Source organism: Lepidochelys olivacea, assembly GCF_965140295.1.
Source record: "Lepidochelys olivacea isolate rLepOli2 genome assembly, chromosome: 6".
NCBI lineage: Eukaryota > Metazoa > Chordata > Testudines > Cheloniidae > Lepidochelys > Lepidochelys olivacea.
The window spans coordinates 14,905,623-14,931,556 of record NC_140416.1 but is presented as its reverse complement, the minus strand read 5'-3'; the positions used below and the strand labels follow the sequence as shown (position 1 = coordinate 14,931,556).

Sequence of the window (25,934 nt, the reverse complement as noted above, 5' to 3'; positions counted from 1 at the left end):
TCTCTACCACAGATGCTGAAATATGCTGTTGGAGTACCTGGGGATGGCAGGGAATCTCTCAAAAGAGGCAGGTGTCCGTCTGTCCCCTGCACCAAGCTGTTGCCCCAGCTGGGGGCAGGCTAGCCGTACCAGTCCCACAATGGTGCAGTGTGTCCTGCTCACAAGCTCTGCTATCTCTCTATGACCAGATCAGGTTTTATCTTTTTCACAGCATCCAGCTCTGCCTGTGTTTCTTTGGTTACATGCCACTTGGATAAGCTATGGGGAAAACAAGGAAAGAAAAGGCAGCGTTAATTCTCTCTCAGTAACTGGTTGAAAGAGAGGAAACAAAGGGTAGGAATAAATGGTCAGTTTTCACAATGGAGAGGTGAACAGCAGGGTCCCCCAAGGATCAGTACTGGGGCCTGTGCCGACAAGGTGATTGTGGGTATGGAACAGCTTCCATATGAGGACTAAAATTATTAGAGTTATTCAGCTTGGAAAGGGGATGACTAAAGGGGATATTATAGAGGTCCATAAAATCATGAATGGTGTGAAGAAAAAGTGTTATTTAATCCTTCAAACAATGCAAAAAACCAGGGGTCATCCAATGAAATTAATAGGCATCAGGTTTAATGCAAACCATTTTCACACAATGCACAACTAATCTGTGGAAATCATTGCTATGGGATGCTGTGATGGCCAGAAGTATAAATGAGTTAAAAAAAGAATTAGAAAAGTTCATGGAGGTTAGGCCCATCAATTGCTCTTAAACCAAGATGCTCAGGGATGTGACCCCATGCAGTAGGACAATCCTAAATCTTTGAATACCAGAAGCTGAGAGTGGAAGATGGAGTGGATCACTCCAGAATCATCCTGTTCTGTATACTCCCCCTGAAACTCTGATACGGGCCATTGTCAGAGACAGGCTACTGGGCGAGATGGACCATGGACCTAGTGTGGACCATGGACCTAGTGTGGCAGCTTTATGTTGTGTTCTCTGCAGACATAACACCTGTCTCCACAGTTTCTTTGAAGCATGGTGGGCTGCCCACCACTGGGGTCTTTCTCATCTGCCTGCCAGAGCCCACAGGATCTGTGTCACTGTCACGGCCCTGCCTGCTGAGCTCACTGCCAGCAGGTGCCTGTCCCGTGGTGGAGGGGAGGAGAAGTGCTGGTTCAGTCTGTAGCCTGGTCTTCACCACCACACCCTACTCACCCTGTGAGCTCTGGGCAGGGACAGCAATGTCCTTTCTGCACATAAAGGGCTGGACTGTGCAGCCTTTGCTCAGGGCGGGGAGCACTGACTGACACGGACAGTCCCATGGATCGCTGTGGGCTACTCAGCGCACACAGGGAGCAGGGGCTGCAAAATCCAGCTCAGAGACCATGGAAGCAGCCTGATCTCAGCTCTCAGTGCTGCAGGGGCTCCTCACGCCCCCTCCCCACAGGACTTCAGTAACACAGCTCTTGAAGGGGGTGAGTTTACAGTAGCTGTTGTGGGGCTGCAGACTTGGCCGGAAACTACTGCAATGCAGATGGGAGCTCAACAACCATCTCGGCTGCAGGAAGATATTAAAGTTTCACTTATTCTTGAATTTCTTTTACAGCGAGTTCAGGGGAATGAGGTTTGTCTGTTTGTTTACAGTAAGTGTGGGAGGGCAGGCTCCCGTGCTCCAGCTAAGAGCATGGTGCTGTTCTACAGGGACCTGCTGGTGTAACCCACCCTTACCCAATATGGTTCTGTCCCCCTCTAGTGGCTGGTTTACATAGAAGTTTGAGATGGCTACAAAGTTCAGCTAACAGATCTGGGGGGTGTAGTTCAGGCAGTAGAAGCTTGTGTGTTTCGATCCAGAGATCACACATTCTATTCCTCCAGCCAGCTACCCTCCCAGGGGAGTCACATTACACTGGCCCAGTTACATTTGCATCCAGCCACTTATTCCCAAATGCTCGATTTAAAAATATAAAGTTTCCAAATCTAAATTGTTCTGAACGCTGCCTTGAGGTGTCTCTGCACAGGCTCACTTATATATCCCAGAAATAAATGGGGATCTCCAGGACTGTGTGCACACGTCTTTTTAAAGGTATTTGCTGCCCCGAAGCGCCACAGAACCTGCTTCCCTTCCTCCCTTCTGGCTTCAATCCTCTCTACTCTTGTTGTCTCTCCTGTCCTTCTCTCTGACTTGTTTAAGCAGTTTTCCTTTTCCTCTTCAGGAAAACCACTATATTATCCAACTTTAACTGGTAAAATGATCCCCACCAGCGCCACATGTGATCTAGTTCCAGGGTTAGGGGCCTGGCCAGTAACACTGATTCTCGTAAAAAGGGCTCATCGTGACCCTGAGTGACAAGCACAAATTAAAGGGGCCCAGCTCTAATGTACACTGGTTTCTGCAGGTTGCAGGCTCACTCCTGTATCTTCCAGTTTGTTCCCCCGCAGGTCCAGCTCGGTCAGGGTCCTGAGAGCGGAGGAGAGCTCCCCGCAACACCCAGCTGTGAAATCGCATTTCTCCAGTCTGCAAAAGCCAGAGCTACACCAGGAGGAAACAATGGTTATTTTTGCCCCATTCCTTGGTATCAGTGGTGGCTTAAAGGAGATTCTCTACTCTGGACACGCACAGATACATCACAATGCTCCCATTGGCCTGACAGGCCCTGGAGGGATTTCCTCCCACGTGCACTTGTTGGGTCAGTTACTGTGTAGAAATGTCCAGTTGACATTGAGGGGCCATTTCTAATGAGTTGGGGAGTCATAGCAATATGCTGTAGTGAGCTGCTGGTCCAGTACTGGGTACCCCACCATCTAGAATGGGGTGAAGGGAAAGGACTGGGCCCCCAGGTTATTCTGTGAGAGGCAGGGACTGAGAATGACAAGGAAAGAGAAGTGACATCCTTGGGACAGGGGGGAATCAGGCAGAGAGAGAGAGATGGCCCATGTGTGTGTGAGGGTGAGCAGCAGGTAGGGAAGGCCAAGTAGCAGCATCCTGAGAGCCGGGGCAAGGAGGCTGTCTGGGAAGGTCAGAGCTGATCAGGGAAGAAGGCTGTGGCTGGCAGGGGCTGGGAGCAGCAGCCCCAATGCAAAGGGGGGCGGGGGGAAGGGAGGAGGAGCCTGCAAGCAGGAGGGGAGAGGCAATTGCTAAGGCTGGGTGACACAGGAGGGCAATGCAGAAGGACCCTGACAAGATCAGAGATGACAGGATTGAGCTCTGGCCGGTGGGGCCGCAGACCAGCTCCTAATTATCTGCCACGAGAAGGACAGGCTAGAAAGGGCACCGGGGGCCAGCCCACAGCCGGCGCTCAGTGACATACTTGCTGGCTGGGCTGTGTTATCAGTAGCTGGGGTGATGCTGCAGATTTTGGCCTGAAATGACTGTGATGAGCAGGGGGAGTCCCAGCCCCTTTGTGGGAAACACATTCATTCTGACGTTATTTATTCAGATTTATTGTTTACAGCCAGTTTGGGAGAACAGAGTAGTGCTTTGTTTTCTTTTCTTTCCAGACTTTTGGGAGAGCAGGAGTGATGGCTCCAGTTCAGGGCAAGGTGTACGTGTGTGGCTACTGTCTTAGTGAGTAAAGTACTTGTGTTTCTAGTATCAAACTATGCTGTGGTTAGGGTTTGCTAGAAGCCACTGGACTCTGTCCTCAGCTGCACCAAGTTCACACGTGGCACCCATGAGGAGACTTGGAGGTGACTTGGCACTAGGCACCAAGTTCACACGTGGCACCCATGAGGAGACTTGGAGGTGACTTGGCACTAGGCACCAAGTTCACACGTGGCACCCATGAGGAGACTTGGAGGTGACTTGGCACTCGGCACCAAGTTCACACGTGGCACCCATGAGGAGACTTGGCACTAGGCCACCTTCTGCTCCCCTGATCCTGGGCCAGATGGGGGCTCCAGTGGCCTCTTGTGTAGTTCAGAAAAACCTCAGGGCTGCTCTAAGTTACCCCAGCTGCTGTGCCAGCTTAGGATCTCTGCTCTGCCCCCTTATATCTATCCATGCAGCCTACACAACCCCTAAGCTGAGCAGGGGAGATGGGTGGCACTGAGCTGGCAATACCTGCTTTGCACCTCCCAAGGTTGACCCCCTGCCAGGGGAATCCTTGGATGCCCCTTTAGGGCAGTTGCCCAGCTGCTCTGCACTGCTCAGCAGGGGCTGGGGACTGAATAACATAGTGGGCTCAATTATTTAACTAGTAAAATGTGACCAGTGAACACATTGGAGCAGAGTGGGGCTGGTCCATGGCTGAGCTCCATGCACTGCAGGATATTGCCACTCTGGTAAAGAGAGTGTAACTCACAACACCACCCTGTTAACAGGCTAAAGGGAGCCAGCTGTTACTTACATTAGTTTCTGCAGTCTGCAGTTGGGATGTTTCAGCCCCTCACACAGCAGCTGCACGCCTGACTCTCCAAGTTTGTTCCCCACTATGTTCAGCTCTGTCAGGGCCTGGCGGGTGCTGAGAACACAGGAGAGGTCCCCGCAGCAAGCAGCTGTGAAACTGCAGGCATACAACCTGTGGGAGACGGATATACAGAGAGTAAAATGACTGTCTAGTGTGCCCCATTCTCTGTGCTTCCCTGTCTTGGTAGCCTTGTGTATCTCTACAAAGATTCTTAATTTGGAGACAGCGGAGAGGAATCATTTTGTTGATTTATTGTGATTTAAATGATAAGAAAGACACCTATAGGAAGCACTAGGCCCTTGATGTACATCAAAAAACAAACCAAACTCATGTTAAAAGAACATTAAGGCTGCAAAGTCAAACACTGAGATTGTAGGAAATGCCAGACAAAGGGTGCCCATGCAACCTTAATTGTGAAAGCTGCCGTTGCTGTGTCTGTGAAAGGAACCTGTTGTTGTCTCACAGAACTAAAATGCAGGTGAGGTATCGAGGACTGGTATTACTAGCCCCAAATGCCACAGAACAGACTTCCATTCACTCACATCCATCCCTCCTCATTTTCTCCTCTCTGGTTCATTTCCTTCCCAGTCTCTGGCGATGAAGAAGCCAGGCTTGCAGCACAGAGATTTAAATCCACAGCTCCAAGAGAATGTTGTAACCACTCAGCCAGGTGTCTGGGCTGGACCGAAATGGCACTTAAGCTCCTACTCTGGGATTTTCATCAACTAAAGAGCTTCACAATCATTTATAGCTGCCTGGAATTGTTGCCTGACCAGGCAATTGGACCTGCAGAGCTAAGCGGACCTGCCAGTGCCTAGAGAGATGGGCAGGCCGAGGAAGAGAGGGGTGAAGGACAAAGTACGGGGACTGCCCCTATAGACAGTCCCCAGCTAATGATGGTTCCTGGTTCATTTCTTAGTCATTTTAGTCCTTCCCACTTCCTTTTCCCTCTTTGTCTAATTATCAGGCTTTGTCCCAGGATTAGTTCTTGTGGTGATGGTAAAGGGTTATTCTAATCAAACTGTGAAAGTCTCCTATAACTGTGTTCGCCTTCACACTTAGTGAGTAAAATAACCCAAGTACCTACTTTAAAATGCACTGCGTTTATAGTGTATGTAAGCAGTGTCAGGATGAGCTCCACCCTGACATCTGGTGGTGAGTGTGGCAAGTTGTGGAAAAGAACTTCAGGGGCTGATCTCATTTGCATAGGCACACCCACTCCGCCTAGAATGAGGCCATAGCTGCCCAAATGGTCACTTTGGCTGCTGTGAGATCCCCAGTGTCTCTGTTATTGGGGCAGGAAGAATAAATTGTTATTACCCTGATTATGGGAACTGTGCTTGGAACTGTACTTGGCCTTTTGTTATGGTGGAGGGACTCACCATCACCTAAGTAGCACTCACTAGGCAAGGGTCATGGGTTCCAAAACTCTCTGAAGGGAGAGAGGCTGGGGACAAGTATTAATACTTGGTGGTATGGGTCCCTTGGTGAGGGCCTTACATGCTAATTGCACTTCCTCCTCTCTCCACTGTAGAATATCAGAGCTAATTTTGATTTCATTAGAAATCTAGTTATAGGCTGCTGAGCTCACTTTGGGCTAATAGTGCACCAGCACTGACGCTCCCCTGCTACAAGCTGAATTCACTAAAGAGCTGAGCTGACTAAGAGCTGAAATCACTGAGTGTTGTGTTAAGTAGTGTGGGAGCCTGAAGATATATTGTAGAGCAGTTTGCGGGACGGCTGGAGTACCTTGTGGACAGGCTGGTGGAGCAGTTCATTGGACAGCGGGAGCTGCTTGTAGGACGCGACGCGGAGCAGTTTGTGGATTGGCTGGTGGGGCAGTCCGTGGGACGGTGGGAGCTGTATGTGGGCCGCAGAGCTGAGCAAAGCAGTTTGTGGGGTGGCTGGCGGAGCGGAGCGAAGGCCTATGGAGCTGTGGGGCGGTCAGCTTCAGATCATGTAAGGTGCCTCTTACCTCTGCCCCCATCTCCACCCAGGTTGGGAGGTAAAGCTCTGTAGATAAACTTTTGAACTCTGGGGCTGTCCTGACCAGGGACAGAGACTTTTGGGTCATTGGACTTTTGGGACTTTGGGTGATTTGGGGTTGCTGGACTCAAGAACCAAAGGGAAAGGGCATGCCCCAATTTGCTTGGGGTGGGTTTTTTTTTTTGCTCAGGGGTTGTGTTATGAATCCTGTTGGTGGTGTTTCCCCAACATAATGCCACATTGTTTCTCTCTGTTAGTCTGAGTGTAGCAAAAAGCCTTTTAATATGTGCTTGCGAGAGGGGAAGTATTGCCTCTTGGAGGCGCCCAGCAGGCGTGGTATATATTTGTCCCAGATCACTGGGTGGGGGCTCGAGCCGGTTTGCATTGTGTTATTGGAATGAATCCCCTAGATGTTGAACCCGGCCCTTGTTGCTGCCAACTCTGATGGGCAGAAGGGTTACATGTATGAAGTATCATTGTGTGATCCAACTCATTTATTAGCAGATAACAGATCTACACAGCAAGTGGCCTCTTTCCCACTCCTTGGGAAGAGTAGGGTGTTTTTCAAGAGTTGTTGGTGCATTCATAGTATGCTGTGATCCCAGGAGAAAGAGCTGAAACCATCACAGTGCAATGTTTACTAGCGCAGACTAGAGGAAATCAGCTGTTCCTTACCCTAGTTTCTGTAGTTTGCAGTTGGGATGTTTCAGTCCCTCACACAGCAGCTGCACGCCTGAATCTCTGATGGTGTTGTTCTTCAGGTCTAACTCTGTCAGGGTCTGGCTGGTGCTGAAAACAGAGGAGAGATCCCCACAACTGGTAGTTGTAAGACTGCAACTCTGCAACCTGTAGGAGACAGATATAGACAGAGAGCAACATAACTACTTGTTTGGGCCCCATTCTCTGTATTTCCTGTCACTTATCAACATGTATCTCCAAAGAGATTACTAATTTAGAGACAATAGAGAGAAATAATTTTATTTCAATTTAAATAGATACACCTGTGCAAAGCTCTAGGCCCCTAACACATAATTAATACGATAGTCAACCCCCTCAGCAGCCTTAAAATAAACAGTCAAACAAGAGCTCTACAAAAAAATTCCTTTCTACCCCTACATCCTTCTGGGAAGCAGCCCTCTCCAAATTAAACAGGTGTCTTTTGCTGCATGTCTGGAATATTTGCAAGCTATTTTGTACCACAGGGGATGCAAATTACAGAGTCCTGGAGTCCTCCCGGTAAGTGCCATGCAAGCTGGCCCTTCTCTTTTATAACAAACGGGACCCAGTTCAAACCTCCCAGCTGTGGCAGCCTGGCACAGGAAGAGAGGTGATTTCTCAGGTGGGCTGAGCCCAGGCTATTTAGAAAACCAGCTGTTACTGTATCTTCAGCTTTTTGCAGTCTGGAGGTCCCTCCCACAGCAGCTGCACATGGGAATCTCCCAGCTTTTTATTCTCCAGTTCCAGCTCTGTCAGGCGCTGGCTGGTGCAGGAAACAGAGGAGAGATCCCCACAACAAGCGGCTGTGAGACTGCAATGCCCCAACCTGCCCAAGACAGAAACATACAATCACTCCCTGTTTGCTGCGGTTCCCTCTCTGATGTCAGCATCTGTGTGGAAGGGGATGGTTCATTTAGAAGAGACCAGTCACAGGGCTCTAGCAGGGCTGCGGGATATTGGCACCAAAGGCCCCTGTGTGAATTGCTATCCACGTGCCCCTGGCTCTGTCAGTCACTCCGGGCTCCACAAGGGAATGTTCAGATGAGCTGCAGGAAGGGGACCAGCATGTGGGAGCATTTGCAATGGGCTGGAGAATCTTAAAAGACACCAAGGAACAGTTCAAACCCTCTCCCAGTGCTGGTATTCTGGTTCCTTTCTGCTCAAGCAAATGAAATCTAAGGTTCTATATAAGCGCCCCTGCCTTTCCCCAAAACATTCCCCAGTGCATAAAGCTATCAGCCCTGATGTGGGAGCTGAAACCTCCTCAAACAAGAAGACAAGTTACCCTATTTTGCTCAGTCAAACTCTCAGCTATTTATATTGCTCATGATTTTGGGGCACTGGGGACTGGGAAGGGCTCAGCTTCCTAGACAGAGAGTCTGAATGGGGCTGTGGGAGGCTCTTGTTGTTCTGCACAACCTGTTTGGAGCTGGACACCGAATAAGAACCTAAGCACTAGTGATCACTTAACACCACAGATATGATGCGCAACCCACTTCCACAGCCTGTCTCTTTAGCACCATTGGGTTCCGTGCTTCCAGAGGGATTTTCTGGGTGCTTGAGAAATGATCTTCCTCCCCTCCCTGTATCAGACCCACTTGCGAAGGCCAGAGATGGGGTTTACAGTGCTTGTAAAATGAAGGGTTTGCAGTGAATCCCACCTAGTGCTCCTTGTAACGTGTTCCACAACTGGGACACGTGATCTCAGGGACCAAGTGATCCCAGTAAACTACATGCTCTTGTGCTGGCTCCACAATCAATAAATGCCTCTGAAGGGGATGGTGGTGGGGAGAGGGTGTTTCTTGGCCTACGGAATTGCTATGGGAAGTTTGTAGTTATAAAGGGTTCAGCCATCGAGGTTAAGTGGCTACATATGAGGGAAGCCTGGGCCTGGATCACAGAATGTATCACTGGGACATCTTGGGACACTCCGCTAAAATCTCCCTTACCAGTAAAATGGGGATAACAACATTGACCTGTCTCAAAAGAGTGGCCTGGGGACTGAATAAATTATGTTGTAAAGTTCGACCTAAGCCCAAAATGTTGTTCAAGTCCGTCACTGGCAGAAGCGGGAATAGATGGCAGGGATTTATGGCTGCTAGCCCTGTAGTTTGTTCCTCTGCTCCATGCTGTCTGCAAATATAGGTTCAACATTTATTACCTTCCGATCCTCTGGGGCAATAACTACGTCAGCCACGTCATTCTTCAACTCCTTCAGAACCCTTAGCAGCACAGCATCTGTGGACTTGTTGCTCTAGTTTATCAGTTTGTTCCAATACAGCCTCCTCTCATAGTTCTTCATCTCTATTACTGACCATGGCTGGCGTTGGTGTCTCCCCAACAATCACTGAAGATTGAGGCAAAGAAATAATTTAGCCTCTCTTCAGTGTCCTTATCCTACATAATTGCTCCCTGTATCCCCTGGGGGTCCAGTGGACCCACTGATTTCCATGCAAGCTTCCTGCTTCTGACGTATTTAAAGAACTTCTTGCTGTTTGTTTTTATAGTGTTGGGGATTTGCTCTTGTCATTTTGCATCCCTCTCTGATTTGAGGAGTGTGGGCCTTTACAGACTCTGTTGTTGCAACCTCTATGCAAAATCTAATTTTAATGTCTTGACTTTTGACTTCCTCGTTTTATTAAATCTGCCTTTCTAAAGTTTAATATCACCCTTCCCCCCATGGATGTTGAATTTAATTATACTGTGGTCACGGTTACTTAGTGGCTCAAGTATCATTACTTCTCACACAGACAGAGTCTTACTTTGGATGAAGTCATGAGTACCCTCTCTGCATGTGTCCCCTGCTACTAACCGTTCCAAGAAGCAGTCGTTGAAGGTGTCAAGAAATTGCATCTCTAAACCTTGCACTGAATACTTGACCATTTTAGACAAGGGTTGTTGAAGTCCCCCATTATTCCCAGCTTCTCAGACTTTGTTGTCTTTGATCACTCTTGTACCCTTCATAGTCTTTCCCAGATAGGGAGCCCTTACTGGGCAAGGCTATGTTTTCTCCACAGAAACAATGGTGACCTTTTCAAAGACCAATATATAAGCTGAAAATTTTCCCTCTTGCAGCAAACCTGGTGCCACACAAAGGAGGCATTAGAGAAAACACACTTCTGCTTGTGGGGTAGGATCCCAGGGCTGGAGCCTGTAGCTGAGGGAGTCCAGGGGCCCCCTTTGACTAGGTCTACTTTAGGTTTTACCGTGACTTAGTTGATTGACAGTTGATTTTTTGCAGGGGAGGAACTGGAAGCCCTTGTACCATTAGGCACCACTTTATGTAAATTTGGGTAGTTTTTATGCAGTTCTAAAGTCCATTGTTTCTGTCACAATACATTGCCAGTTTTCAAATGAATCACCTTACAATAACGAAGCAGGACTGTTTAGAGCCTCCAGGACCAAAAGTGGCCTGCAGACCACAGGTCTGACGCCACTGTGATAGACAGATCCAATGGCTAGATGTGCCTCATCTCCTGCCAGGCCCTGGGGAGAAGGGCCAAGAAGGCAATCCTGAGTCACACCCTGTGATATCGGAGCACCTGAAAGAGAGCAGCAGAGCAGTGCTGACACCAGGGGGCCCTTACATTAGCCTCTGCCTGATGGTGGAGCTTCAAGGAGCACTTCTGACCAGGGACTGCATCTCTGGTAGTGAAAAATGGTCTTCTCACAGTAGCCATTTTTGATTGGTTGTGACTCTCTAAGCAGGAAAGTCCATCTCAAAGTTTGTGCGTCTATGCAGCAGTAGCTCCTGGGTCCTGGAGCTGTAGACTGAAGAGTCTTGCTCCAGTGGGCTAACTGAGTGTTAAAACAATGCTGTGTGATCTTCCAGCTGGACCCCAGGAATGGGTTTATTGCTACCAGAGGACACTATTTTCCTGAGAGAGAATTTTCTGGGTGCCCAGCTGAACCAAGTGATGATGGAGGAGTTTGAGGAGTAATTGCAGATCCTGGGCTTAGGGATAAGGTATTCAGCACATTAGAGTATTTGGTACATCCATGAGAGCCTTGTGACTGAGATTTCAGACTTGTGATCATTCAGCGTGGGCAGTAATTGAATGTTACTTGATGTCATTACAGGAAGCAGACACCAGCCACACATGCTGGCGAGCACGTTACGTAGAGGACACCTGTAAATATATAGAGGAAGCCAAATGTTACTTACCGCAGTCTCTGCAGTTTGCAATTTGGATGTTTCAGTCCCTCACACAGCAGCTGCACTCCAGAATATCCCAGAGAAACATTATCACGCAGCTCCAGCTCCGTCAAGCTCTGGCTGATTCTGAGAACAGCGGTGAGATACCCACAGCTGGCACCCTTGAGACCACAACCTGCAGGAGAGAGAAAACACCAAGAAAAGCAATCACAGCATGAACGGGACTCATCACAGCTGTTATAGCAGGTGGCCACACCCACCAGCCCCTCTGCCCAATCAGCATAAAAAATAGGCCAGAAGTCCTGCCCTAGACCCTGTCCTAAGACCCATCCCTTGGCCAATGAAAAACCAATGTTGGGTGTGACATCCTGCTTAAGCCTCATTGCTTGCACTCCACCCTGACCAATCAGCACTGAGAATGGACCAGCAATTTCAACCCCCCAAAACCTCTGCCATTGGCCAATAAGAAATAACGGTTCTGGTAATTCTTCCTCCCTAAGCACTGTCCAGCCCTTTCCACCCACCAACCAGAATTCAGCCTGGGGAGAAGGCTGGCCCTTAAGATCCACCCACTCAGCTCTCAACCAATCCAACTGGACTTGGGACAGATCAGCCCCATAATGGGACAACCTAGTCACAGCAGGCCCATCACTACAGGGAGGCTGTAGGGGGAACCACCTCCCTGGGCAGCTGGGCCAGGCTCAGAGCAGGAGCTGGGAGATTCTGCTCCTCGTTGTCCCTGGCACTAGTTCAGTTGCTCGCCTGCCGAATGCAGCTGTCTGTCTATCTGTCTCTTCCACCAGCTCCCAGCTCTGACCATCAGGCCTGGGGAGGAGAGGCACTGCCAGGCCTAGCACTGGCAGCATCACACCCACTTTCCATTGAGACCAGGGATCAAAGGGAGGAGATGAGTCCCATGAGAAAGGGGATCTCTGAGATTTGAGGAGAGCAACCATATGAGCTTGTTCACAGGGCCTGTTCCAGGGTCCCTTGTGGGGTTATAAACAGAAGTTTGGCTGTGTTCTGTAAATCCCCTGCAGTCTGGGCTCCTGATGGATCTGCCAGCCAGCTAAGCTGGGAACTATGGTAGCAGTTGGCTGCTTATCTCCATATGCAGCTCAAGGACCACCCGCAAGCATGTCTGTCACATAATGCTACTTCGCCCTTCCTCAAAGTCTCACAGGGAGATTCCTTGGCTCCCCCGACTGATCCCTCTCCACTCACAACAACTGCTAAATCCTGCACACGTGTCCGAGACCCACCACCCACCAGAACTGGCCCTTGCACAGCTTCCTCCATACCTGTAGTTGCTTTGAAACTATGTCACTCTACCAAAAGGGGAGGGGAGCCCACAAAGTCTGGGAGAGAAAGAAGGGCCCCTGAGGACAGTATGGGGGTAGAGAAGTCTCCAATCCTATAGTGGTGAGACACTAGTGTCAGGCTCAGACACTAGAGTCACACCCACCCTGTCAAGAACTTTACATAGAGGACACCTGTAAATACACTGAGGAGGCGAAATGCTACTTACCCCAGTCTCTGTGATTTGCAGTTTGGGTGTTTCAGTCCCTCACACAGCAGTTGCTCTCCGGAACCTCCTATATACTGATTATAACCCAGGTCCAGCTCTGTCAGGCTCTGGTTGGTTCTGAGAACAGCAGCAAGACTCCAACAGCTAGTGATGCTGAGGAAGCATCCGTTCAACCTGAAGGAGAGAGCAATGCAGAGAAGAACGATCATGGCATGTGTGGGGCTCATCACAGCTGCTCTGACAGGTGGCGGAGAGAGAGGAGGAGCTATCAGAAAACCAGGAAATACGCAGTTAAGGTACCTTGCATAAAGATTTCTCAAGCAAAAAGAGCTTGACCCTTTCTCCTGAGCCTTTTGAGTGCACGTTGGGAAGGAATGATGCACCGAGTGATATTCTGGTACACGTCCCTCCCTGAGATAGATAAGGCAAGGGCATGAGTCTGCTACGATGTAGAAAGTTGTACCGGGGGTAGGACCCTTGTACAGGGTGGCAAAAGGGGAGGGATAAAAGCTATTTAGATTTTTTGTTAAGCCAACAGGCAAAGGAAACTGAAGAGAGCTTGTGTACTCTAGTTTATCTATAACACACCTATCACTAAGTCACGCAGTGAGCAAGGGACACAAACACTGCAAGTGTTGCACTTCAGAGCCATGGGTGGTAAAAAGGAATTGAGGGGCAGTGGGGCCTGCTCTGTCCTTTATGCCTTCAGCTGGGGAGGTGTCAAAGCACACCCAGGGCCCAGGTGTGGCCCCAACAGACACTGCTGTTCAAAGAACCTGATGCACATGGGGAGCATGCTGTGTGGACAATCACTTGAGAAATGAGTCTATACTTATTTTGTCCTCCTTAGGACATTCCCTTTCCTGATGGGAATTTAATACTCAATATTTTCTTTAGTTAAAAAATGTCTACTGAGTCAAAACTAACCGCCTGCCTCCTTTTCAGTGACACTGCAGGACACGTGGGTGGATATAGCTCTGCTGAGTTACCCTGACTCTTCCCTTCCTCCGCCTCCTTGGAGACTGGCTTAACTCACTGGACTTTTTGTTTTCCCCGAAGATTTTTTTTTGAGGGGGGGGACAATGGCCAAGGAGGCTGGCTGAACATAGTAAGGAGATGAGATTTGAGTCATGCCACTACATTATGTATCACCACGTTCAGGATCTGAAGTGCCCAGGCAAAACATACAGTCCTGAGAGGAGGTCAGTCTGTCTTTCATTCACAGCTAGCACTCAGAGAGGCAGCCTCAAACCTCTTCTCATGGAGGAGCTCTCAGGGTCCAGTTGAGACCCCTGTACCATTGACATGAGGTGAGGAGTTGGGGGAACCCCAATCCCAATTAGCCAAGCTGAGTGCCAGGCATATCTGATGAAGCTGGCCAACAGTCCATGGAAAGGCTCTGAACTGAAGGTCAGTGCTGAGTCTCTGTGACTCTGTCCTGTGATGAAGGCCCTGAGATCTGACTGAACATCAGCTCCCTGGTGTCAGGATTCCCCCTTTCTAGGCAGGGAGAAGAGGCAGTAAAAGGAGAAGTGGCGCAGACCCGGCAGGTCATCTCACTCCCACCGATCTGTGAGGAAGGCTAGTAAACATGGTACCAAAGGTCAGTGGATAGCTAGTGGTTTCTTAGCATTGGGTGGCCCTGCTGTGGTGAAGCCCTGGCATCAGTAGGGCTGCAGATTTAGCAACACAATGTCACCTGTTGCCTCTTTCTGTGCCAGGCAGAGTCTAGCCTGTGACATCAACGGTGTCTATGGTGCTCATGCTAGTTTTCCTTTCCCTCCTCCATGGTTACTGTCAGTGAATTCGCCTGTTACATCTCTGAATTCTACAGCTCTGAAGCAACTCTCAGGGGAAATGGGCCTTTGTGCCAGCCTAGTACCCATGGAGGTTGAGGCCCATACTGAAGGTATCCAGAGTCAGGAAGTGTCCCTTATCCCTTGTCCCTTAGTGCTGCCTCTGACCAGGGTGCTTTGAGACCTTTAGAGGCCCCATCTTGGGGATCTATTCCTTCATGGGGCACTCCAGGGCCACCTCAGCCTCACGTTTCCATGCCTTCATGGACCTATTAGCCTGTGTGAGCTTCCCCCATCCATGGGGCAGATCATACTGTCAGTCTCCAAGGAAGCCTTCTCTTCAAGGTTCGACTCCAGTGAAGATTCACACCCAGAGACCATCCCTCTCCCATGTCGTGGCCTCCTCCCTCGTGGCCACAGCCTCACAGAATTCTCAGCAGCATGTGAGGAAGGTTTGAAGAGGATGTTAATAAAGATCTCCTTCCATCATCCTTACGCATTTATATTGTGGCAGTGCCCCAAAGCACCAATCAAGATTGCGGCTCCAGTATGCTGGGTGCTGTGCACTGAGTGAGTGAGACAATCCCTCCCTAGAAGTTTTACATCTAAAAGGCATGAAACACAGGGTTGAGGAATGGGACGGAACATTCACTTCTTTGCATGTGTGGTGACTGGTGCAGTTTTGTTAGTCCCGTGTTTTGTTGTTTAATTGGGGTGGAGCATGAGTTAATAATAGTAAGTAAGAAGGAAAAGGGACAACATCTTCATTCCCTGAAGGATCTGTGAGATCGTCTTTCCCAGGAGCTCCAGCAGATACATTTAAAAGTTTACAAGAGTTTTTTTGGAAGCCATGCAGATGATCTTGATATAGCCGTCTATGGTACAAGAAACAGAAAAGCACCACCTTTCGGATACTGATTAGTCTAAACAACTGGGATCATTTATTGTTTCTATAATGAAGGTATCCTGGAGCCAGCTAAATATCTTCAGACTCACACCAGCAATCACCTCCCATCTCTATGTGGGCAAGGTGCCTCCATCAGGGCCCTCCAAACAAGTTTGAATCTTTCTATTCCCACCTCGTCACTGGTTGTAACAGCTGCTAACAGATGCCTGGATCTTCTAGCCAGAAATATGTCTTCTCTTGCCGCACCCTAGGTGCAGATGGCCAACCACCAGGAAGTGCTGGCCAATTATGATTTCCTCACATGGAAATCACCCTTCCCATCCTTTCCTTGCCAGCATCTGGGAGCTGTTTGAGAAGTACATGGAAGTGGGTTGTTTTTGAAGGTCAGCAAGCAGCTACACATGCCTTTTATTCCAAGGATGGTGCCTTGGCTACTGAGCCGTGCCCACAGTACTTATGAGTAGAGTCTCATGGCTGAAGAGTTCAAGTCTTCGTCCACCCGTCAAGATCATGACTGAGGACACCTCTTTTAAAGGGTTGGGATTGTTCAGTGTCAAACGGATGATGTCTTTCAAAACCGTAAAGACTCTACAGCTGCTCTTAGGCCATTCAGCCTGTGCCCACCCACACCGCCCTCCCAGTCTGCAAGAAATCAACGCTCGACCATTTTTAGAGGCCAGGTGAGGGGTTGGATTTTATTCATTTCTTTAGTAGTTTTGTTAGTTTTATGTTTGTTTTTTCCAGTCCTTGTTTTGTTGTTTCATGGTTTGGTTTTGTAGCTGAACTAACAGGTCCTTTCTATCCTGTGTTTCCCTTTTGAAGAGAGAGAGGAGAGTTCTCTGGGCCCAGAGGACAAATATCCCTCAGGGGTCCTCCCTGTAGCTCAGAATTCTTACCCAAGTTCTCCCCCACCTACTGGACTAGGTCTCTGGGTGATGTGCAGCCTCTTGGGGGAGGATGGCAGCAATGAGTGGACGATGGAAAAGTGGATTTAGTTGGGGTGTGGGAGTAGAGAGGTCATCTAGCTGTTAAATCATTAATTAATTACCCTGCTCTGTGTTCTACTTTGCAGATCTCAGGAGTGGAAGTTGCTGATGAGACAATGAACAGACAGCCATGGCAACCCTTCAGTGAGAGCAGTGCATTATGGGAGGTAGATGAGCATGGGCATGCCATGGCAGTGCTAGCTAGCCCCTGATTTTGCCTTTACATTTTTCAAAAGAATTTCCAAGGGATCAAAGCAATATTTTTCCAAGTTGATATGTTTTTGAAATTCAGATGCTATCACATTATATTTCTTATTCCATCTGTCTTTGTTAGTCCAGGGTTGGGGGTGTTTGTGGGACGCGGTGGTGGACAGGAAGTGATTGCAAGAGATTGGCTCTGAGCAAGGCTGATGTGAGCACTTGTGTGTGTGGATGTGCTGGGTGACGGGGTGGCAGGGAGCTATGCTGCTGCTGGCAAGGCCAACAGTCTCTAGCATAGACCTAACCTCAGAGACTGCTTATCCATCCAACGCCCTGCGGAACAACTCAGCCGCTAGACCCTGGCCATAGAATTCCCTTGTCAGAGGGGATCAGAGTGAGCCTTGGATTGGCCACGTTCAGAACAAAATGCAAGATTGTCTTTGCCAAAGCCTTTTCCAGTAAGACCACCAGGGTCAGCAGGAGATGCAGACAGTGAGGGATGAGAGTGTAAGAAGAGGAGAGAGAGGGGGCTGGAGGTAAAGAGAGACAAACTGCTATTCCCCTTCTCACCTCTTCTTCGCACAAAACAATCCCACAACACCAAACCCACCTATGAATCAGGGAGAAGCCTCAAGATCAAATGAGGATAGGTGGTTATTACATGGATTGTTACTCGAGGATACTTACAGGGCTTAGATACCATGGTGACAGACATCTTAAAATTCCATACAGGGGACAGATCTTTTCTCTAGCCTCTGGAGTCTTTCCTGAGCTCCAACAATTTCTTCTGGCTGCATTGCTTACCTCTGTCTCTCTCCCTCATCTCTTTGGTAATTGGGTTAAATGTCATTGAACTGCTAAGGTGACCATAAGCCCTTATGCCAATTCCACACATATTAAATGGAAATTTAAACACATTCCTAAGTAGTTAGAGGTAGTTGCAAACAGCAGCCATGGTACAGAGAGCGGCACGGCTGTAGAATTTCCAGGATAACAGCAGTAACATGGGGATTTTAAAAAGAAGGCATTAGTTTCTTACTGTAGTTTCTTTAATTTACAGTTTGGATCCTCCACTGCTTGACAGAGCAGGTAAATACTCGATCACTTTGGTTGTCCCCTAAAATGAGAGAACAGAAATTTTCTGTGTTGTTCTCTGGAGACAGATTTTTATTTCCTGAACATTAAAATAGCACCTTGGATGCTGTGATCATATACTACACATGAGCTATTCTGCAGTTTCAGTTCACTGCAAATCCCCCAATTAAAAAATGTATCTAGTACACAAATGTTTCAGAGTAGCAGCTGTGTTAGTCTGTATTCACAAAAAGAAAAGGAGGACTTATGGCACCTTAGAGACTAACCAATTTATTTGTGCATAAGCTTTCGTGAGCTCCAGCTCACTTCATCGGATGCATTCAGTGGAAAATACAGTGAGGAGATTTATATACACACAGAACATGAAAAAATGGGTGTTATCATACACACTGTAAGGAGAGTGATCACTTCAGATGAGCTATTACCAGCGGGGGGGAGGGGTGGGGAGAGAGAAGGAAAACCTTTTGTAGTGATAATCAAGCTGGGCGATTTCCAGCAGTTAACAAGAACGTCTGAGGAACGGGTGGTGGGGGGGAAATAAACATGAGGAAATAGTTTTACTTTGTGTAATGACTCATCCACTCCCAGTCTCTATTCAAGCCTAAGTTAATTATATCCAGTTTGCAAATTAATTCCAATTCAGCAGTCTCTCATTGGAGTCTGTTTTTGAAGTCTTTTTGTTGTAATATTGCGACTTTTAGATCAGAGATCGAGTGACCAGAGAGATTGAAGTGTTCTCCGACTGGTTTATGAATGTTATAATTCTTGACATCTGATTTCTGTCCATTTATTCTTTTACGCAGAGACTGTCCAGTTTGACCAATGTACATGGCAGAGGGGCATTGCTGGCATATGATGGCATACATCACATTGGTAGATGTGCAGGTGAATGAGCCTCTAAAAGTCGCAATATTACAACAAAGAGACTTCAAAAACAGACTCCAACAAGAGACTGCTGAATTGGAATTAATTTGCACCATGGGCCCATATAACTCGCTGCCCCTGAGGAGGAACCCGGAGCTGGTTGCTGGGACTCCATTAGGAAGGCCCTGAGATAAGGGGGTGATGTGGGGCCATGGGGAAGTGGCCCAGGGAATTAAAGCAGTGGTGCAACATAAAGGGACCAGTGGATGGCTGCTATCTACATGTTCCCTGGGCTGGGACTAGGAGTGGTGAGCAGGCCTTGGTCCCTCCATTCGCCACTTGGGGGGAGTGGCCTGGACATTGAGGCACCACAAAGGGGGAACTGAACCATAATGGCCCTGCTGGAGAGCTGTGACCAGAAAGGCCAAAGACCTTGTCTCCAGGGAGGGAGCCCTGAGGCACTGCCCTATCCTGGAACAGGGACAAATTGAGAGAGTGCAGGCATGTGCACTTGGCCAAGGGGGTGCTTGTGAGAGGTGAGTGTGCCCCGTCACAATGCCCTTTAACCCACATCACATAGCCCTGTGCCAGGGCAAGGATGAGGGTGTCAGAACTGACTAGATCAGAGAGATTCCCAGCTACCCGCTTGAGGCAGCTTTGCAGTGCCTGAACAGAGCAGCCAGAGGCATGGCCAAGATCTGGCCTGCTGCATTTATATAATGAAAGTATTATGAACATGTCCCATGTCCATACATTATGAACCCCATGGACAATAAGTTAGTAAATACAGCAAGAGATAAAGGGACTCATGACAGCAATCCTTAAAATGGGGAAATCCATAGATACGGCAGTAAGAGCTATTCTATTAATAGAGAATCTACCCAATCTCCCACACTAGAAAATAACTGTATCATGGGCTACTTGGACATTTTCAGGTTTCCTTAGGATTTGGAACCTGTTCTTTCTTAGTTTGCTGCTGTTTCTTCTACACCTGAAGGAGAGAGGCCAAGATGTTGCAGTCACTGTAGGTTTTCTTCCCTTTCTCTGTGAGTTTAGCAGCAGCATCTCTCATATTGATCTGGGTGAGAACACAAATAGCTACATTCACTGCACCATCTTCACAATAGAAGGTACACAGCAGATCCACAAGTTTAAACCGAGTATTGGCCTCCTCCAGCTGACATCTGGGGATAGTCTCTTCCATCATAATCAATATATGATAATCTGTGTTTAAACCTGTCAGACTCATCTGCCAAGAGGCTTTCCAGTGTGTTTAGAAGGCTCTCTCTTAGATTCCTCTCTCTCGCCATCATTGGATATCATACATAATCTGAAAAATGTAGGAGATTAAAACTAAATTCTTCATTCTTTAATCCCAGACCCACCACAGTGAGTTTGTAAACAGGAGCTGCCACTCACAGGTATTGTAAGTACTGTGCCTACTACTTTACCAGCAGGGCTGGCTCCAGCATTTTTGCCACCCCAAGCGGCCAAAAAACTCCCAAAAACCTTGCCGCCAAACGGGGAGGCAGAATCCTGCCCGCTGAACACGGAGGCGGAGTGATGGTGCGGCCGCCAAATTCCCGCCACCGCTGAGGGCAGATTGCTGCCCCTTTACATTTACTTGGTTTGCTGGTGCCTGGAGCTGGCCCTGTTTACCAGTCAGAGACAGACACCTGCAAGAACTGAAGAGGCAGATGAATTACTGAGCCAAGTCACTGCAAAGAGCTGGATAAAACTGACAAAGTCAGAAACGTCTATGAACGATACTTGGCCATTTTCAGGGATCTTCAAGACTAGTGAACAAGGAAGATCAATACAAAATGATTAGAAGGGGGATTTTGACAGAGTCAGATCCTTGAGAGTGCATCTACTGTGCAAAATTCTTTGGCAACATTTAGGTACATACATGACTAGCTACCCAACATAGGTATCAATAGCAGCATAGAGAGTGAGGCACAGACTAAACCAGGCGAATAAAGACACAGCTGAAGAGGGTGGGTATGTACCCACCTGTTCTTTACTGGCCCAAGCTTTTTAGCAGTGTAGTGTCCCTCTGCCTCCCATTGCTGGAGCCCTTCCCCACTGGTGGGAAAGCCACTGGCAGCAGGGAAAGGCTGCCAGCTCCCCACTGCTTTAACCCTTCCCCACCACAGTGCAAGGCTCTGGCAGTGGGGAGCAGCTGAAGCCCCTCTCCCAGAGCCTTTCACTCATGTGTAGCTACACACTGCACGGTGGACATGGTGTGCTTTTCACTGTGGTATGTAGCTACACGTATAGTAGAACCTCAGAGTTACGAACTGGCCAGTAGGCAATCAGGCAGCAGCAAAAACTATCCCCCCCCCAAAAAAGAGAAGCAAATACACTATTGTTTAAACATAAACTACTGAAAGAATAAAGGGGAAATAGCATTTTTCTTCTGCATAGTAAAGTTTCAAAGATGTATTAAGTCCATGTTCAGTGTAAAGGTTTGGGAGAACATCCATCATGTTTTGTTCAGAGTTATGAACATTTCAGCATTACAACAGCCTCCATTCATAGAATCATAGAATATCAGGGTTGGAAGGGACCCCAGAAGGTCATCTAGTCCAACCCCCTGCTCAAAGCAGGACCAACTCCCAGTTAAATCATCCCAGCCAGGGCTTTGTCAAGCCTGACCTTAAAAACCTCTAAGGAAGGAGATTCTACCACCTCCCTAGGTAACGCATTCCAGTGTTTCACCACCCTCTTAGTGAAAAAGTTTTTCCTAATATCCAATCTAAACCTCCCCCACTGCAACTTGAGACCATTACTCCTCGTTCTGTCATCTGCTACCATTGAGAACAGTCTAGAGCCATCCTCTTTGGAACCCCCTTTCAGGTAGTTGAAAGCAGCTATCAAATCCCCCCTCATTCTTCTCTTCTGCAGGCTAAACAAGCCCAGCTCCCTCAGCCTCTCCTCATAACTCATGTGTTCCAGTCCCCTAATCATTTTTGTTGCCCTTCGCTGGACTCTCTCCAATTTATCCACATCCTTCTTGAAGTGTGGGGCCCAAAACTGGACACAGTACTCCAGATGAGGCCTCACCAATGTCGAATAGAGGGGAACGATCACATCCCTCGATCTGCTCGCTATGCCCCTACTTATACATCCCAAAATGCCATTGGCCTTCTTGGCAACAAGGGCACACTGCTGACTCATATCCAGCTTCTCATGCACTGTCACCCCTAGGTCCTTTTCCGCAGAACTGCTGCCTAGCCATTCGGTCCCTAGTCTGTAGCGGTGCATTGGGTTCTTCCGTCCTAAGTTCAGGACCCTGCACTTATCCTTATTGAACCTCATCAGATTTCTTTTGGCCCAATCCTCCAATTTGTCTAGGTCCTTCTGTATCCTATCCCTCCCCTCCAGCGTATCTACCACTCCTCCCAGTTTAGTATCATCCGCAAATTTGCTGAGAGTGCAATCCACACCATCCTCCAGATCATTTATGAAGATATTGAACAAAACTGGCCCCAGGACCGACCCTTGGGGCACTCCACTTGATACCGGCTGCCAACTAGACATGGAGCCATTGATCACTACCTGTTGAGCCCGACAATCTAGCCAGCTTTCTACCCACCTTGTAGTGCATTCATCCAGCCCATACTTCCTTAACTTGCTGACAAGAATACTGTGGGAGACCGTGTCAAAAGCTTTGCTAACGTCAAGAAACAAGAAACATTCCTGAGGTGTTGGTAGCTCTGAGCTTCTACGGTACATGCGGCCTGCATGGTGTGTAGTGTAGGAAGGCAGGAGCTCCCGGCTGGGCTGACAGATTCTCAGGAAAAGGGGGCCGCGCAGCAATGGGCTAGCACACCTCGGCTCTGCTTTGCGAGGGGGCCTGCAGGAATCAGCCCTTGGAGCCGCGGGCCCCTGGTTGCGTTACCAGGCAGATCTCCAGTACACCCGGCTAGCTACCCCGCGACTGCACCTGTGAACAACACCCCACCTGTCCCCCGCAGAGCCTCCAGCCTGTTCTCCAGATCCTTTCCCCCGTGTCAGGGTGGGGGAAGGGATCCCAGGTCCTAGCCACACACCTCTGCACAAACACCAACCCTGCCTGCTAGAGGCTCAGCATTACCCCCAGAACAGACCCCCCCCACCTAACAATAGCCCCACACTTGTAGCTGGCCCAGGCAAAGCCAGGAGCAGACCCAGGTCAGGATCTCCCCCCAGCACAGTGCAAAACAGCCCCTCCCCATGCGTGGCTAGACACACCCAGGCTCCTCCTCTTGCCCATGCTTGCAAGCCCTCTGCCCACCTTGAGTCAGCCCAACCTGTCGGGGTGTGCTCTGCTCAGGTGCGGGGGGAGCTCAGACTGCAGGTCAGTTACCGGGCTTGGTCCCTGCCAGCTCCAGGCGGGGCATGTGCAGGAGTGCCCTGGCTCCAGCAGCCGGGGCTCCCTCCAAGCGCAGGGCTCCTGCTTCGTTTCTGTTTCTGTTCTCAGCTTCCCGCTGGCCTCAGCCCACCCCCACCTGCTCATTCTCTCAAACCCTCCCACGGCTCAGAGACATCTCCGGTCTTGGCTGGGGCTCAAGAGGGGGGCGGTGCCAGCCAGCTAGGGGTGTGCAGAGTTTGGGGGCAGGGAGTGGAGAAGGGAAGGGGATGGAGCTCTCTTGCCAACTGCCTGCAAGTGCGGAGCTGTCCAGCAACAGACAGATGTTCTTCCTGCATTCCTGAACGATGACATTAGGGCTTGACAGTTCAATAGGGCCACCCTGACACAAGGCTGAAGGTGCCTGAAGCCTGCCCTGTCCTTCTCGGGGCTGTTTGGTGTTGGTATTTGATCCCGGTTGCACACACTGGCGTGGTGCTTAACGATAAGTTTGGAAAAAAGTTTGATCACCCCTCTCCAGAAAGATGTCAACATTCAGAGTGACCATTAGGGGGCATCTTTGTAAACAGGAAAGAAAGCCAGTCTTGCATTCATTCCAGCCATGGTGTGCTGGGTCTTCCTAATCTTGGGGAAGGGGCGGGAGTCCAGGGTGGAGGAGAATAGAGGCTGAGTAAGGAGGGAAAGGCAGGAGCTAAAGAGGAGGAGGAAACGAGATGGGGGTGGTGGGACAGGCAGGAGATGAGAGAGTGGAGAGATAGGAGCTGAGGGGAACAAGGAGAGGCTGGGGGCACACGGTCTGTAACCACTAAAGCACCAGCTCTCCAGAGCTGGAATGGAACCGACAAGCCCTGAGTCTCAATGTTCCTTTGCTGTCTGGCAAATAGCTGTGAAAGCCACTGGCAAAGTGTGCGTCTCCATCCCTCCCTAGTGAGAAGGCCACATAGACAATAACAACCTTCTGTGGCTGCCCGTTACTTCATTAGCTCCAGAGGTGCTGTGCTGTGAATCTAAATATCCCAGCCCTGCTGATGACCCACGTGTGGGGTCAATATGGTTCCACGTGGTAAAACTTCTGATTGTTCACTTAAAAAACAACAACAACAACATAGGAAACTACATTAAAAGGCACATTCAGGTTACAAAGTCAAGCAGTCAGAAGTTAGAAAATGCCAGAGTTAAGGTTGCCCATGCAACCTCAATCAAGCCCCCTTGTGCTTAGGCATTAGAATTGATTATATGATCACATACTATTTTTGTCACAGGACCCCAGCCTCATTCAGTGCAAAGGATGAATAGAGCACGGTGAATAGGTAGCCATTTAATTCTTTTTATCTTCATCATTCACTGGGTGGCCCCATCGCTTATTTACCTCACACCATCTCAACCCTGCTCTGAAGACAGAATTATTAATCCCCTCTTGGGTTTTTATATCATGCGCTGAGCATAGTATCCTTATTCTTCATTAGCATTAATGAATTAATCTTTACAGCACTCCTATGAGGTGAAGTAAAATAGGATTATTACCCCATTAAACGTATGAGGAACATGTATTAAAGCCAAAATTTTCAAAAGTGCCAACTAATTTTGGGTACCCAATTTGGGAAGCCTAGGGCCTGGTTTCCTGGACTAGTTAACATTTTGAAGCACTTTATATGTTCAGAGCAGAGCTTTCACATCTGATGCAGTTGTGAATGCTCGGCATTTCTGCAATCAGACCCCAGCTGTCTGAAGCTAAGTATACAGAGGACAAGGAACACACAGTGGCTGCCTATGGAAAGTTTAGAGCTTTACATCATATAAGAATTCTATCACTGAGACAGGGAGAATCGAATCCCCTAAGGCAGCATTCAATTTGCCTTAGCCACAAGAGATCCTCCGTCCACTTCCTGCAATCCCCTGCCTTCTTCACTACATACCTTCCAATGTCTGTAATTAGTGAGTCAGGGATCCCACAGACAACAGCTTTCTTGTACACAACCCCGATTTGTTCCCAGAGAAGGTCCATCCTGTGCACTGAGTGAGGTAGGGGTTGTCTCAGGGGAAAAAAAAGTGCGTGCTTATATAATTAAAGACAATATCATAATGCATACACATAAGAGGGGTGAATTAAGGTTGCACAGCCTAAATTCTGGCTTTTCCTAACTTTCAAGTACTTGATTTTCAACGTTAATGGTCTTTTAACATATTTTTTGGATGCAATTATATTTATCCCTCCACTGTAAGGTCAGGCTGTTTAGGACTGTACCAGACTCCAAATGTACAGGATTCTGAGGGAGTGAAAACAATAACCAGTGCATTTTAGAAACCCCTAAAAACTATCTGGAATGAGAATTAGCTGCACTTGACAGCTGTTTAATGTCACCCCGCTCACCATTCACGAGGCATTTCTAGCTCGTGCTGTGCTAATTACTTTTAGGAGAGCCATCTGATCATGCTGAGGGGATTACTTTAGATCTGTTTTATATCCACAGGGCCCTGCAACTACTGTACTCATTACACCAAAGCAAAATAAGTGCACAGTGGGAGTAAAATGCTCCCCAGTCAGGATGGTGGCTTGTACCTGCCCCATCTAAAGCTCCATTATCATGATAAGGGTTATTTCTCAGTCATTCATTCTCAGACAACAGCTGTTCAGACTCAGAGGAAAATCTTAACATGCAGCAATGTAAGTACATGGGACAGAAAGTAAACTGTGCACACTGGATGGAAACAAACATGGGCAGACAGTGCACTTTGGTTTCACTTATCTATTTCTGCACGTGATGTTATCACAAACAAGAAGTAATTAAACCTCAAGAACAGAGGGGCTTTCTATTTCCTGACTGATAAGCAACTATTTAGGCAGTGACACTGAGCATGTCATAAGAGATTTGGACATCAGGATGCACCAGTAGTAAAATCTCAGGCAAAACTATGTGACTTCCATCAAAAGGCTCTAGACACTCAGGGTGATAT

General features: G+C 48.4%; 1 protein-coding gene across 1 annotated transcript; it reads right to left on the bottom strand.

Annotated features, from left to right (window-relative positions):
* Positions 1-583: 583 nt before the first annotated feature.
* Positions 584-24,984, bottom strand: LOC311522782 (NACHT, LRR and PYD domains-containing protein 3-like; the record flags this gene model as incomplete). Its single annotated transcript, XM_084632254.1, has 6 exons — positions 584-2,513; positions 4,330-4,500; positions 7,051-7,221; positions 11,258-11,423; positions 12,820-12,950; positions 24,896-24,984. 6 exons carry the CDS (start codon positions 24,982-24,984, stop codon positions 2,357-2,359), a joined length of 885 nt encoding a protein of 294 aa, XP_084488380.1. The 3' UTR covers positions 584-2,356.
* Positions 24,985-25,934: the final 950 nt, after the last annotated feature.